The sequence below is a fragment of the Salvelinus alpinus genome, chromosome 1 (assembly GCF_045679555.1).
Source record: "Salvelinus alpinus chromosome 1, SLU_Salpinus.1, whole genome shotgun sequence".
In the NCBI taxonomy this organism is placed as follows: domain Eukaryota; kingdom Metazoa; phylum Chordata; class Actinopteri; order Salmoniformes; family Salmonidae; genus Salvelinus; species Salvelinus alpinus.
In genome coordinates, this window is record NC_092086.1 from 106,881,841 (window position 1) to 106,896,899 (window position 15,059).

General features: G+C 42.6%; 1 protein-coding gene across 1 annotated transcript; it reads left to right on the forward strand.

Annotated features, from left to right (window-relative positions):
* Window positions 1-135: 135 nt before the first annotated feature.
* paqr3b (progestin and adipoQ receptor family member IIIb) lies at window positions 136-6,077 on the forward strand. Its single transcript, XM_071340015.1, has 7 exons — window positions 136-1,648; window positions 1,997-2,228; window positions 2,451-2,613; window positions 2,781-2,936; window positions 3,193-3,390; window positions 3,517-3,607; window positions 4,307-6,077. The coding sequence occupies exons 2-7, from the start codon at window positions 2,038-2,040 to the stop codon at window positions 4,450-4,452; spliced, it is 945 nt and encodes a 314-aa protein (XP_071196116.1). The 5' UTR covers window positions 136-1,648; window positions 1,997-2,037; the 3' UTR covers window positions 4,453-6,077.
* Window positions 6,078-15,059: the final 8,982 nt, after the last annotated feature.

Below are 15,059 nucleotides of genomic sequence, written 5' to 3' on the forward strand. Positions count from 1 at the left end.
GGTACCGGAGCGCCAAGTCTAGGTCCAAAAGGCTTCTCAACAGATTCTACCCCCAAGCCAGAAGACTCCTGAACATCTAATCAAAGGGCTACCCAGACTATTTGCATTGCCCCCCCCCCCCCCCCTCCCTCCCTCTCCTACTATTTTACGCTGCTGCTATTCTGTTTATTATCTATGCATAGTCACTTTAACTCTACCTACATGTACATATTACCTCAATTATCTCGACTAACCAGTGCCCCCGCACATTGACTCTGTACCGGTACCCCCTGTATATACCCTCACTACTGTTATTTTACTGCTGCTCATTAATTATTTGTTACTTTTATTTCTTATTTTTTTACTTAACAGGTATTTTTCTTCAAACTGCATTGTTGGTTAAGGGCTTGTAAGTAAGCATTTCACTCTAAGGTCTACACCTGTTGTATTCGGCGCATGTGACAAATACAATTTGATTTGTTTTGATGTGTCTGTTACTTGAACTCTGAAACATTTACTAGGGTAGCAATCTGAGGTGCAGTTAATTGACGATTTCTGAGGCTGGTAACTCTAATGAACTTATCCTCTGCAGCAGAGGTAACTCTGGGTCTTCCTTTCCTGTGGCGGTCCTCATGAGAGCCAGTTTCATCATTGTGCTTGATGGTTTTTGCGACTGCACTTGAAGAAACTTTCAAAGTTCTTTTCATTTTCCGTATTGACTGACCTTCATGTCTTAAAGTAATGATGGACTGTTATTTCTCTTTGCTTATTTGAGCTGTTCTTGCCATAATATGGACTTGCTCTTTTACCAAATAGGGCCATCTTATGTATGGCAACCCTACCTTGTCACAACACAACTGATTGGCTCTAACACATTAAGAAGGAAAGAAATTCCACAAATTAACTTTTAACAAGGCACACTTGTTACTACCTCATGAAGCTGGTTGAGAGAATGCCAAGTGTGCAAAGCTGTCATTATTTACCTAGGCAAGTCAGTTAAGAACAAATTCTTATTTTTAATGACGCCTAGGAACAGTGGGTTAACTGCCTTGTTCAGGGGTAGGAGGACAGATTTTGTTTTACCTGGTCAGCTCAGGGATTCGACCTTGCAACCTTTTGGTTACTAGTCCAAGGCAAAGGGTGGCAACTTTGAAGAATCTCAAATGTTTAACACTTTTTTGGTTACTACCTGATTCCATATGTGTTATTTCATAGTTTTGATTTATTAACTATTATTCTACGATGTGTAAAATAAAGAAAAATCCTTGAATGAGTAGGTGTGTCCAAACTTTTGACTGGTACTGTAGGTCATTTCCATCATGTCCAGATGATCATATCCAGATGGGCAATAAAAATATATTTCATTTCTGGGCACATACTTCTTCAACTGCGGTTCATGAAATCGTATTTTATTCAAGCAGTTTATAAAGTACAGAGGGGGGTCCATGGGCACGTCTGTCGCAGGGCTATTGTGTAACTTCAGAACGCCGATTTTTGGTTTCGTTTATGGACTAGCTAGCATGAGCTGCTGGGCTAGCCAGCTGCTTAGCATAGTGTAGTGTGTCATTGATTTAGCTATAGTCTATGAATTAAAAGCTTGCTAGATCACAAAGTAAAGTGTACTGTAGCTAAATGACACCACGTAGACATCGATAGCATGCAACAAAAGGTAATTTTATCTCTGCGTGCCAGCATGAAAGCTATAGCTAGTTCGCTAGCTAGCATGCCCGGCTAAATTTTCAGTTGAACTTCATGTTATGAGAGGAATGCATATATTTCGATCAATCGCTTAGCTCTGATTTATTCCTAGAAACTAACTTAGCTATTGCCAAAAGCATGTTGACTCTCTGATTTTATTAGTCATATCTTCAGATCCTCTCTTAAGTCTGCTATCAGCAGAATAGTACCTTGTTGTTGAACTACAAAAGCGCTCCATCTATGTCAATGTTAGATTGCAATGAAACCGTAGTGCCATGCTATAACATTACCCTGATGTGTGCCCCTTTCATCTTCCCAGCCTTAAAACGGTGCCAGAACTCTGAAATCTGATGGTCCAAAATGCCTCAAAAACTCAAGTTACACAAGAGTAGTCACTACATTGAGCTGGGGAGTTACCAGTACTGGCCAGTTCTGGTGCCTCGGGGAATACGCCTGTACACATTTGAACAGATCCCGTTGTTCTTGAAAGAAAACCCTTACATTACAGATGGATACAGAGCACACTTGACATCAAAACTATGTTTAAAAAGGTATGTGAAATCAAGAGAATAAGCCTAGTTGTTGTAGCTTCAGTTTTAGTAATATATAGATAGTTGTTGTGTAGCCTGGTCCCGGATCTGTACTGTCTTGCCAACTCATATGGTCCTCGTCACACCAAACAAAATGACCATAGCAGTTGGCAAAACAGCACAAACAGATCTGGAACCAGGCTAGTTGTTGAGTGTGTTGTGTATTGTTTTCCACCCCTCTAGCATCTTTGTGCTGTCCAATGAAACAGTCAACATATGGACTCATCTGTTGGGTTTCCTCCTGTTCTTCCTACTGGGGGTGAACGACATGTCTACAGTCCTGCCGGCTTCAGGTGCCAACAGAGAAGACTATGTCATCTACTGCATAGGACTTTTCTGCTTTCAGGTGTGTGTGTGTGTGTGTGTGTGTGTGTGTGTGTGTGTGTGTGTGTGTGTGTGTGTGTGTGTGTGTGTGTGTGTGTGTGTGTGTTTTGTGCCTACACACCTGTAATGTTATATTCTGCAGCTCTGCATTTAGTACTGTTGTAGGATTGTTACCTGTTGTTTTTCTAGGTGTGTATGCTGTGTTCAGTGGGGTATCACCTCTTTTCCTGCCACCGCTCAGAGAAGACGTGTCACCGCTGGTTGGCGCTGGACTATGCTGGAATCTCTGTGGGAATCCTGGGCTGTTACATTCCAGGGGTCTTCTATGCCTTCTACTGCAACATTGTATGTTGGACAATATAATAGACATTTCAGCCCATTGCTTTTATTTCACCCATAGTGGTATATATAAAAAAATATTTCACCCATAAAATATATAAATATAGTCTTGTGAAACCAGACTGATCTGTCTGGTTTAACAAGGCTGATAAAGATAACATGTTAAACTCACTGTGAAGATATACCTACATAAACTAGCTCTGAAATGTAATCTCTTCTCCTGCCCTTTATTCTTGTTTTCCAACTCCCCCCTCCCCCCCAGTTCTGGAGACAGGTGTACTTGGTGATTGTTCTAGCATTGATATTGGCCATATTCTCGGCTCAGATCCACCCTCACTACCTCTCTAAGGAGTGGCAACACCTGCGGACCGCCATCTTCTGCTCTGTGGCTGGCTACGGGGTCATCCCCGCTGTCCACTGGGTCTGGCTCAATGGAGGCTTTAGCTCTGCTGTCGTCCAGGTGAAACTGCAGAATTGTTATACAATTATTACAAAGATGAAATGCATACAAAGATTTATAAATACAAATATTACAATGCCAGAAAATATTCTGCACAGGAGTGAAGTATTTCTTACTGTATTGCAGTTGTTCCTCCCTCGTGTGATTGTGATGTATTTGATAGCTGGAGCTGCGTTCCTCTTCTACATCTCTAAAATCCCAGAACGCTGCTTCCCAGGTGAGCCGTCATGCTTGACACATCTATTCCACAATATTACAAATTACCTTGTATAGCAAATAACCATTCGTGTGATTAAGATGAGTAATTGTGCACCTTGCCTTCCCAGGTGAGCCTTCATGACTTCATGCTTTTGACCCATTTATAAGACATGTATAACATAATACTCTTTCCATTTGTTACTGTACACTGAGTGTACAAGATATTAGGAACACCTGCTCTTTCCATGACAGAGTGACCAGGTGAAAGCTATGATCCCTTGAATGGGGTATGGTAGTAGGTGCCAGGTGCACCGGTTTGAGTGTATCAAGAACTGCAAAGCGGCTGGGGTTTTCACACTCAACAGTTTCCCGTGTGTATCAAGAACTGTCCACCACCCAAAGGACATCCAGCTAACTTGACACAACTGCGGGAAACATTGAAGTCAACATGGGCCAGCATCACTGTGAAACGCTTTCGACACCTTGTAGAATCCATGCCCCGAAAAATGTAGGCTGTTCTGAATGCAGAAGGGGGTGAAACGTAATATTAGGGTGTTCCTAATGTTTTGTACACTCTGTATATTTCAGTCACCTTTTTTTTTGCCAACTTTTGATTGGCCAAATAGCCTCTGTCTTCCATTTCCTTATTCCAATCTTTGAACACTTAAAATTTGAAGTGACCTTTTGATGACCGTGTGATGCCCTTTGACCTCCACAGGTCAGCTGAACTATCTGGGAGCCAGCCACCAGGTGTGGCATGTCCTGGTAGTGTTTATGTTCTACTGGTGGCACCAGACTGCTGTGTATATAATGAACTTCAGACACAACCAGCCATGCCCTCCTCTCTACACCAATAGTGGCTAGCTGGAGCCACACAGACTAGCATCCAGCCACCAAGCAACCACAGCCTGTACTGTAGCCACTCAATGCAATCAAACCAGACTACAGACGCCTATATAAGCTTATTCTACAGATGCCCAGTCAAGACCCATATCCAAGAACACCCATGATAGTACTGTTAAACCTTACAGGTGTCTGTAGAAAGCTTGAAACCATCTCTGGTTTTAAGGTTTGCTATTGGTGTTATGCAATCATGTCTGCTTTCTGCTGAGACTTCTGTAATGCCAGGTTATAAGAGATGGAAAGACAGGTCAATCCAAGCCTGGTCGCAGGTCTGGGAAGCAAGATGGCACAAACAGATCTGGGACCAGACAGGGTAAGTCACTAGACACACTGTACACAATACATATACCGCTACAGGTGAACATTTTCTGTGATTCTCCAATTATCTTTTCATATTCAAGATTTTTTTAAGCTGATTTGTATCTATTAATTTGCATGTAAGCTACTGTTTGAATGTTACATGCTGTGAAATACTTCTCTGCTGCCTTGAGCAAATGGGACCTTACAAAGGGTTATGTGCAATCTACCTGCCTGCTATCCTATGGAAATGGAACAAAAACAAAAAAGTTATTTTTGTTTGAGTAGTTTTATCTGTATTAATCAATACTTGAATTGTTTGTGTGTTGTATTATTGCCTCTGGCACAAACTTCATTGGGTTCTATGGTGGGGTTGAGTAGTTATCTTACTGTATTTCATTAATGGTGGGATTGAGTAGTTATCTTACTGTATTTCATTAATGGTGGGGTTGAGTAGTTATCTTACTGTATTTCATTAATGGTGGGATTGAGTAGTTATCTTACTGTATTTCATTAATGGTGGGGCTGAGTTGTTATCTTACTGTATTTCATTAATGGTGGGGTTACTTTTAGTATTAGTGGTCAACTGACCCTCTCACAATCCACTTGAATCTAAGGGCTGATTCAAGAACTGTTTAGAGAAATGTAAACAAAAACCCAATGAAATAGATTGGGAGTAAATTCCTCTCGCCTTAATTTGTTAGTGTCCCTTTTGTCACTCACTGGTGTGTGAACAACTGCATAAGAACAAAAGTCCTAATGGCCAGTATTATCGATTGTACTCCACAATAGTGTAGTACACTTGAATTCAGGTTACGTCAAATTACTACCCGGTCTCTCTCCATGCATATACTGTACATCTCCTGCCATTTTAATCCAGTTCCCGGTCATTTAATTAAAGGAAATGTATCCAGCACTGCAATGACATTTTGGTCACAGGTTTTTAGATTGTCTCCAGCTGACATACTTAGCCTCTAGTCAGATAAGGATGCTCAGAACATATCACAGCCTGTAATGACTGGAAACGCAGCAGACTGTTTGTTTGCCTTGTAAATTCACTTTTGTTTTTAAGTATGACTTTCATTATTTTACTGTGTAATTACTGTATTATTTTACCTGTCTGTCTTGTTTGTTACGTTGTTCAACATTTGTTTTTAATTTATTTTGGCATGGTTGATGGACCTTTACTTTTGAATGCACTGACTAAAGGGGCACATTATTTGAATCTATCTGTAATATGACATGTTTCTCTTTGATTACTATCAATAAATAAAGAATGCCTCAAGCAATATCATTGTTGAACATATGTAATGACAATATTATATAATTTGCAATGACATTTACTTGTAGCTACAGTCAAAGTTGACTATATCCTCGTCTTCTCCATGCAATCAAACGTCTTCCAGAGCATAGGCTAATTTTGGCATATGAGGATTATATTTTCTCTAAAACTATTCTACAATATAACCTCCCAGCGTAAATTGAGGGATTATAATCTACAGCCATTGTTCTTTTCTTGCAGCCACTAATTAGAATTTTGTAAGAGTTTGAGTTGTCAGATACTCCCAACCTAGATTACAAATCTCCAGATTACAGCCTTGCCTGAGATGACAATTACATTTTTTTATTTGATTTATTTAACCAGGCGAGTCAGTTAAGAACAAATTCTAATTTACAATGACGGCCTAACCCGGATGACGCTGGGCTAATTGTGCGCCACCCTATCGGACTCCCAATCACAGCCGGATGTGATGCAGCCTGGATGACAGAGATCATGACAGAGATCATCAATCAAATGTATTTATAAAGCCCTTCTTGCATCAGCTGATGTCACAAAGTGCTGTACAGAAACCCAGCCTAAAACCCCAAACAGCAAGCAATGCAGGTGTAGAAGCACGGTGGATAGGAAAAACTCCCATGAAAGGCCAGAACCTAGGAAGTAACCTAGAGAGGAACCAGGCTATGAGGGGTGGCCAGTCCTCTTCTGTGCCAGGTGGAGATTATAACAGAACATGGACAAGATGTTCAAATGTTCATAGATGACCAGCAGGGTCAAATAATAATAATCACGGTGGCAACAGGTCAGTACCTCAGGAGTAAATGTCAGTTGGCTTTTCATAGCCGATCATTCAGAGTATCTCTACCACTCCTGCTGTCTCCAGAGACTTGAAAACAGCAGGTCTGGGACAGGTAGCACATCCGGTGAACAGGTCAGGGTTCCATAGCCGCAGGCAGAACAGTTGAAACTGGAGCAGCAGCACGACCAGGTGGACTGAGGACAGCAAGGAGTCATCAGGCCAGGTAGTCTTGAGGCATGGTCCTAGGACTCAGGTCCCGAGAGAGAGAAAGAAATAAAGAAAGAGAAAAAGAGAGAGAATTAGAGAGAGCATACCTAAATTCACACAGGACACTGGATAAGACAGGAGAAATAGTCCAGATATAAAAATGGAGCTCTATAGGAGAAAGCCCTGCCTCCAGCTGTTTGCTTAAAAATTCTAGGGACAGTAAGGAGGTCTGCATCTTGTGACCGTAACGTATGTGTAGGTATGTACGGCAGGACGAATCGGAAAGATAAGTAGGAGCAAGCCCATGCAATGCTTTGTAGGTTAGCAGTAAAACCTTGAAATCAGCCCTTGCCGTAACAGGAAGCCAGTGTAGAGAGGCTAGCACTGGAGTAATATGACCACATTTTCAAATCATCTCTTTCCATGAGTCAGTTGGCAAAACATGACAAAACAAAGAGAAAGTTAGACGCACAAATATCATATCGTCCAAAAGATGCTAACTTCCCCTGTTATTGTAATGGTGAGAGGTTCTGTCACGTTCGTCGTCCTCCTCATCTGAGGAGGAGTAGTAAGAAGGATCGGAGGACCAATGCGCAGCGTGATAGGAATACATCGTTACTTTTAATTAACGAAGAACACTGAATAAACTTACAAAACAATAAACGGACGAAAACGCAACAGTCCCGTATGGTAACATACACAAAGACACAGAAACAGGAACAATCACCCACAACACAAAACAGGCTACCTAAATATGGTTCCCAATCAGAGACAACGAGAAACACCTGCCTCTGATTGAGAACCATATCAGGCCAAACACATAGAAACACACAAACTAGACATACAACATAGAATGCCCACACAGATCACACCCTGACCAAACAAAACATAGAAACATACAAAGCAAAATATGGTCAGGGCGTGACAGGTTCGCATGTCTCAGGGGTATGATATTTGTGTGTCTTACTTTCTCACTCATTATTCCCGATTCATTCAGGACTATCCGTAATCATGGTAGTATCTAAATTAATGTAAACGTGTTTAGAAACATATTCTATTCTTATTTACTGAACCAAAATATAAACACAACATGTAAAGTGTTGGACCCATGTTTCATGAGCTGAAATAAAAGATCCCAGAAATGTTCCATACTCACAAAAAGCTTATTTCTCCCAAATGTTGTGCCCAAATTTGTTTAGTGCGCATTTAGTCCTTGCCAAGATAATCCATCCACCTGACAGGTGTGGCATATTAAGAAGCTGATTAAACAGCATGATCATTACACAGGTACACCTTGTGCTGGGACAATAAAAGGCCACAAAAATTGTGAAGTTTTATCACACAACACACTGCCATGTCACGCCCTGACCTTAGAGATCCTTATTTATTCTCTATGTTTGGTTAGGTCAAGGTGTGACTCGGGTGGGAAAATCTATGTTTTCTATTTCTTTGTTGTTTTTCCGTGTGTGGTTCCCAATCAGAGGCAGCTGTCTATCGTTGTCTCTGATTGGGGATCATATATAAGTTGTCATTTTCCGTTTGGGTTTTGTGGGGTGTTGTTTTCTGTTTAGGTTGTTTCCCTGACAGAACTGTGCGCTTTCGTGTTCTCCTTTTGTCATTTTGGTTGAGTGTTTTTGTGAACATTAAATTATGAACACTTTCCACGCTGCGTTTTGGTCTCATTCCGACGACGAACGTTACATGCCACAGATGTTTAAGATTGAGGGAGCGTGCAATTGGCATGCTGAATGCAGTAATATCTACCAGAGCAGTTGCCAGAGAATTGAATTCATTTCTCTACCATAAGCCGCTTCCAATGTCGTTTTAGAGAGTTTGGCAGTACATCCAACCGGCCTCACAAACACAGACCATGTGTATCGTGTCGTGTGGGCGAGTGGTTCGCTGATGTCAATGTTGTAAACAGAGTGCTCCATAGTGGCGGTGGGATTACGGCATAAGCTACGGACAACGAACACAATTGCATTTTATCGATGGCAGTTTGAATACAGAGATACCATGATGAGATCCTGAGGCCCATTGTCGTCCGCCGCCATCACCGTGTTTCAGCATGATAATGCACAGCCCCATGTCGCAATGATCTGTACACAATTCCTGGAGGCAGAAAATGTTCCAGTTCTTCCATGGCCTGCATACTCTCCAGACATGTCACCCATTGAGCATGTTTGGGATCCTCTGGATTGATGTATACAACAGCGTGTTCCAGTTCCTGGCAATATCCAGCATTTTCGCACAGCCATTGAAGAGGAGTGGGACAACATTCCACAGGCCACAATCAACAGCCTGATCAACTCTATGCATAGTCACTTTAACTATACATTCATGTACATGCTACCTCAATTGGGCCGACCAACCAGTGCTCCCACACATTGGCTAACCGGGCTATCTGCATTGTGTCCCGCCACCCACCAACCCCTCTTTTACGCTACTGCTACTCTCTGTTCATCATATATGCATAGTCACTTTAACCATATCAACATGTACATACTACCTCAATCAGCCTGACTAACCGGTGTCTGTATGTAGCCTCGCTACTTTTATAGCCTCGCTACTGTATATAGCCTGTCTTTTTACTGTTTTATTTCTTTACTTACCTATTGTATTCGGCGCACGTGACAAATAAACTTTGATTTGATTAGAGATGTGTTCCGCTGCATGAGACAAGAGGTGGTCACACCAAATACTGACTGGTTTGCTGAACCATGCCCCTATCTTTTTTTAAAGGTATCTGTGACCAACAGATGCATATCTGTATTCCCAGATCATGTGAAATCCATAGATTAGGGCATAATGAATTTATTTCAATTGACTGATTTCCTTATATGAAAAACCTTTGAAATTGTTGCATGTTGCATTTAGATTTTTGTTTAGTATACAATAAAAGTTACTCCAAAAGGACACAATACATCATTTATCATTAATTTCTATTGGCCACAAAATCTAAAACACAGCAAAACAAACAGCAAATGCATCCAACAAGTTTGTAGAATCACAAGCCTGATGTAATCATTGCGAGCTAGGAATATGGGACCAAAACTTTTGACTACTTTAATACACAAGGGAATTTGTCCCCTAAAATGGGGGGACTATATACAAAAAGTGCTGTAATTTCTAAACATTTCACCTGATATGGATGAATATACCCTCAAATTAAAGCTGACAGTCTGCGCCATCATTTCAAATCCAAAGGTCTGGAGTACAGAGCCAAAACCCCCAAAAATGAACTGTCCCAATATGTTTGGAGCTCACTGTATATTTATGTATATTCCGGTCTCTCACATTGCTTGTTGTGATATTTATTAATTTCTTTATTTTTTGCATTATGTGTGTATTGTTTTTTTTGTTCTAGGTATTACTGCACTGTTGAAGCTGAAAACACAAGCATTTAGCTAGGTATTACTGCACTGTTGAAGCTGAAAACACAAGCATTTAGCTAGGTATTACTGCACTGTTGAAGATAGAAACACTAGCATTTAGCTAGGTATTACTGCACTGTTGAAGCTGGAAACACAAGCATTTCGCTGCACCTGCGCTAACATCTGCAAAGGGTGCTCTAAAGCGGCTAGATGTTCTTTACCATTCGGCCATCAGATTTCCAACTAATGCTCATTATAGGACACATCACTGCACTCTATACTCCTCTGTAAATGGTCATCTCTGTATACCTGGGGCAAGACCCGCTGGTTGATGCTTATTTATATAACCCTCTTAGGTCTCCCTCCCCTCTATCTGAGATATCTACTGTAGCCCTCATTCTCCACATACAACACCCGTTCTGCCAGTCACATTCTGTTAAAGGTCCCCAAAGCACACACATCCCTGGGTCGATCCTCTGTTCAGTTCGCTGCAACTAGCGACTGGAACGAGCTGCAAAAACTGGACAGTTTTATCTCCATCTCTCTACATTCAAAGACTCAATCATGGACACTCTCACTGACACTTGTGGCTGCGTGATGTGTTTTTGTTTTTACCATTTTGTCCTTCGTGCTGTTGTCTGTGCCTACAGTGCATTCAGAAAATATTCAGACCCTTTACTCAGTACAGTACTTTGTTGAAGCACCTTTGTCAGCGATTACAGCCTCGAGTCTTCTTGGGTATGACGCTACAAGTTTGGCACACCTGTATTTGGAGAGTTTCTCCCATCCTCTCTGCAGATCATCTTAAGCTCTGCCAGGTTGGATGGAGAGCGTCGCTGCACAGCTATTTTCAGGTCTCTCCAGAGATGTTCGATCAGGTTCAAGTCCGGCCTCTGGCTGGGACACTCAAGGACATTCAGAGACTTGGCCTGAAACCACACCTGCGTTGTCTTGGCTGTGTGCTTAGGGTCATTGTCCTGTTGGAAGGTGATCCTTCGCCCTAGTCTGAGGTCCTGAGCGCTTTGGAGCAGGTTTTCATCAAGGATCTCTCTGTACTTTGCTCCTTTCATCTTTCCCTCGATCTTGACTAGTCTCCCAGTCCCTGATGCAGAAAAACATCCCCACAGCATGATGCTGCCACCACCATGCTTCACCGTAGGGATGGTGGTGCCAGTTTTCCTTGGCATTCAGGCCAAAGAGTTCCATCTTGGTTTCATCAGACTACAGAATCTTGTTTCTCATGGTCTGAGAGTCCTTTAGGTGTCTTTTGGCAAGCAGGCTTTTACTGAGGAGTGGCTTCCGTCTGGCAACTCTACCATAAAGGCCTGATTGGTGGAGTGCTGCAGAGATGGTTGTCCTTCTGGAAGGATCTCCCATCTCCACAGAGGAACTCTGGAGCTGTGTGAGGCATCAGGTTCTTGGTCACCTAAAAACCTGTTTTCGCTTTGTCGTTGTGAGGTAGTGTGTGTAGATTGATGGGGATTTTTTAAAATTTAGTCCATTTTAGAATAAGGCTGTAACTTCTGTCTAAGGCACTGCATCTCAGTGCAAGTGCCTTAGACCACTGCGCCACTCAGGAGCCCGAAGTTACAGCCTACAGTCTCTGGTTCGATTCCAGGCTGTATCACATCCGGCCGTGATTGGGAGTCCCATTAGGGTGGTGCACAATTGGTCCAGCGTTGTCCGGGGTAGGCCGTCATAAAGGTTAAATACCTTTTTTGGGGAAAAGTCAAAGGGTCTGAACACTTTCCAAATGCACTGTAACAATGTTTGTGCCATCTTTGTGCTGCTGCCATCTTGAGTTGTTGTCATGTTGTGTCGTTGTCTTAGGTCTCTGTTTTATAGTGTTGTAGTGTCTCTTGTCGTGATGTGTGTATTGTCCTACATTTCATTTTTTTATAGCAGCCTCCGTCCCACAGGAGGCCTTTTGCTATGCAGTCATTGTAAATAAGAATTTGTTTGTAATTGACTCGCCTGATTAACTAAATAAAACAATTTAAACATACAAAAAGTTAAGCATCAGAATACGTCTCTTACCTCCCTGATAAACCCTCCTTTATACAAGTTACACATGCATACTGTTCAATCATATTGTAATTCATGTTTATCTATAGATCAAAATGGCATACTGTGTTAGGAGGATAACTGTGTTCTTGAGAGCCTTTTTGCGTATTTTCTTATCCAAAAATGAAGCGTCTAATAACTTTATCTTTCTTATTCAATCTCTGTTTAACTTCTGTTTGCGGAAAGCTTGTACTAATAAAGGGTTTCATTTTAAACTCAAAACTACAATGGGTTAATATTGTTCCCCAGACTGTAGGCCTATAATCTCATTCATGTTGCTAAATGCCATAATATAATCTCATTGTTTAAGTATGTGACCTAATGCTTATTGTACATAAAAACCCTGCTTCTGTTTCCTGTCCCTGAGGACAAACAGAAGAGAGAATAATGTCAGATCCTCCTTTCATTTTCTAGGAAGGAGCTAACCATTTTATGGGGGAAAGACTAAAAGATGGCTGTATAATGCATTGGGCTTGATACCTTTTTTATTTGCATATAAGCCTTTATCAAAGAACCTGTAAAACTACAGCACCACCTACAATCCCACTCCGGTCAGATGGAGGCGGAAGTTGTCTATTGCCCAGAGAATGAGAGGACGAAAAAGGACTGTAAGATGTCTGGAGAAGCAGTAAAGGGAGGCCTCACTGCTGATGAACATGGTCTTCAGACCATGTTGGTGCAACAGTTGAAGATGGACAGAAGATGGGCAAAGGTGCCACTGTTGTGGTGCCATCATCATCATCTGCATGTCCTGCTACACCATCTTTGTTAACCTGCAAAGGCTAAAGAAGAGAGGAAGAGCGTGGAGGCCAGCTTAATCATTGGTTGACAAATAGTGCCTCCCACTAGCCAGGTGATGGCTGCATGGTGCAGCTGGTGAGAAGCAACTGCAGCGACACCCTAACCCGGACGGCGCTGGGCCAATTGTGCGCCGCCCTATGGGACTCCCAATCACGGCCGGTTGTGATACAGCCTGGGATCTATCCAGGGTCTGTAGTGACGCCTCTAGCACTGAGATGTAGTGCCTTAGACCGCTGCGTCACTCGGGAGCCCCATATTAATCTGACTATTCACAATAATCATATTATTTTGTGCATACTCAGTGTCGGCGGTGTTCCTATTGATCAGTCAACCCGATCGGATCGTAACATCAGCCACACTACACGATAAAGACAACAAAAAAAATGTGACACTGCTAGAACTTTGTCGGAACCTACGACTGCATGTAGTGGTACTGAATCAGCAGACCTAGACCCTGTCACACTGAACGAGCCAAGACGTAGTGGTACTGAATCAGCAGACCTAGACCCTGTCACACTGAACGAGCCAAGACGTAGTGGTACTGAATCAGCAGACCTAGACCCTGTCACACTGAACGAGCCAAGACTTAGTGGTACTGAATCAGCAGACCTAGACCCGGTCACACTGAACGAGTCAAGACGTAGTGACACAGAATCAGCAGACCTAGACCCTGTCACACTGAACAAGCCAAGACGTCCGACAATCATTTACAACCTAAGAATTTGCCCAAGACATGAACATTTTGTCTGGGATGTCGAAAACATGGCAAAAGACAGCTAAAATCGTACAGTCTGCAAAGGCCTTAACAGAACCTGCCTCCCACCTGCTGTGTATTGGCATCCTAGCTAGCTAGTAATGCCTGCCGAACACCTGCCCTCGCAGTCGTTACCAGAACTGTTGGAAAACAGTGCCCGACAGGCGGGGACGCGGTACACTATCGGTGTGCTCGCTAGCTAGATATCTATACCACCAGAGTCCTAGCTAGCAGTGCCCTTTGCTCCCGCCTGCCGAACACCTGCCCTCGCCGTCGTTAACATAACTGCGGGAATGCATTGCCCACCAGGCGGGGTCGACAGTCTACCGTTGTCCTAGATATCGCTCCCGCCTCTTCTTCTTCCAAGGGGTTTAATTGGCGGTTGTCATCCAAGGTTATGGTGCATTACCACCACCCACTGTTCTGGAGCGCCCCCAACTCCCGCCTGTGTACCGGAGTACTAGCTAAAAAAGGTACCAATGGAAGGGAAGTATAAAGAGGGGTTCCTGCATACGACGCCGTCTGATGGAAACATGAAAAATAAAGGAGAGCCGCACACTCTAGGAGCTCAGATGCAATTATTTAATAACCTAATAACCAACGTTTCGACAGACGTTGGTTATTATTGCATGCTGTCAGAAGCTTAGGTTATTATTAGGTTATTAACTGATTGCATCTGAGCTCCTAGAGTGTGCGGCTCTCTTTTCTTTTTGTGTGTTCTATTCTGCTAGCCAGCACCTTGCCTAAACAGGTGTGCTTTTCTTTCGCCTCCAGTCTCATGGAGACATAACATGCGCAGTTTGATCTACTCTAGAGATAAAAGAAAGTAGGAAATAGGAATCCCATTGGGCAATGAATGGAGGTAGTATAACGCCCCACCCAGCAGACTGTCGACCAATCGCTTTCACGTTCACGCGTCATGCTACGTCATGTGGTTGCTAAGCTAACGTACCTATTTTCCTCGAAAGTACGTAATGTCACGATTTCAAAGCC

Coding starts and splice junctions, on each gene's coding strand:
- paqr3b (XM_071340015.1), top strand. CDS start 2,038: ATGCCTCAAAAACTCAAGTTACACAAGAGTAGTCACTACATTGAGCTG. Junction 2,229..2,450: donor TCAAAACTATGTTTAAAAAG/GTATGTGAAATC, acceptor CCACCCCTCTAG/CATCTTTGTGCTGTCCAATG. Junction 2,937..3,192: donor ATGCCTTCTACTGCAACATT/GTATGTTGGACA, acceptor CCTCCCCCCCAG/TTCTGGAGACAGGTGTACTT.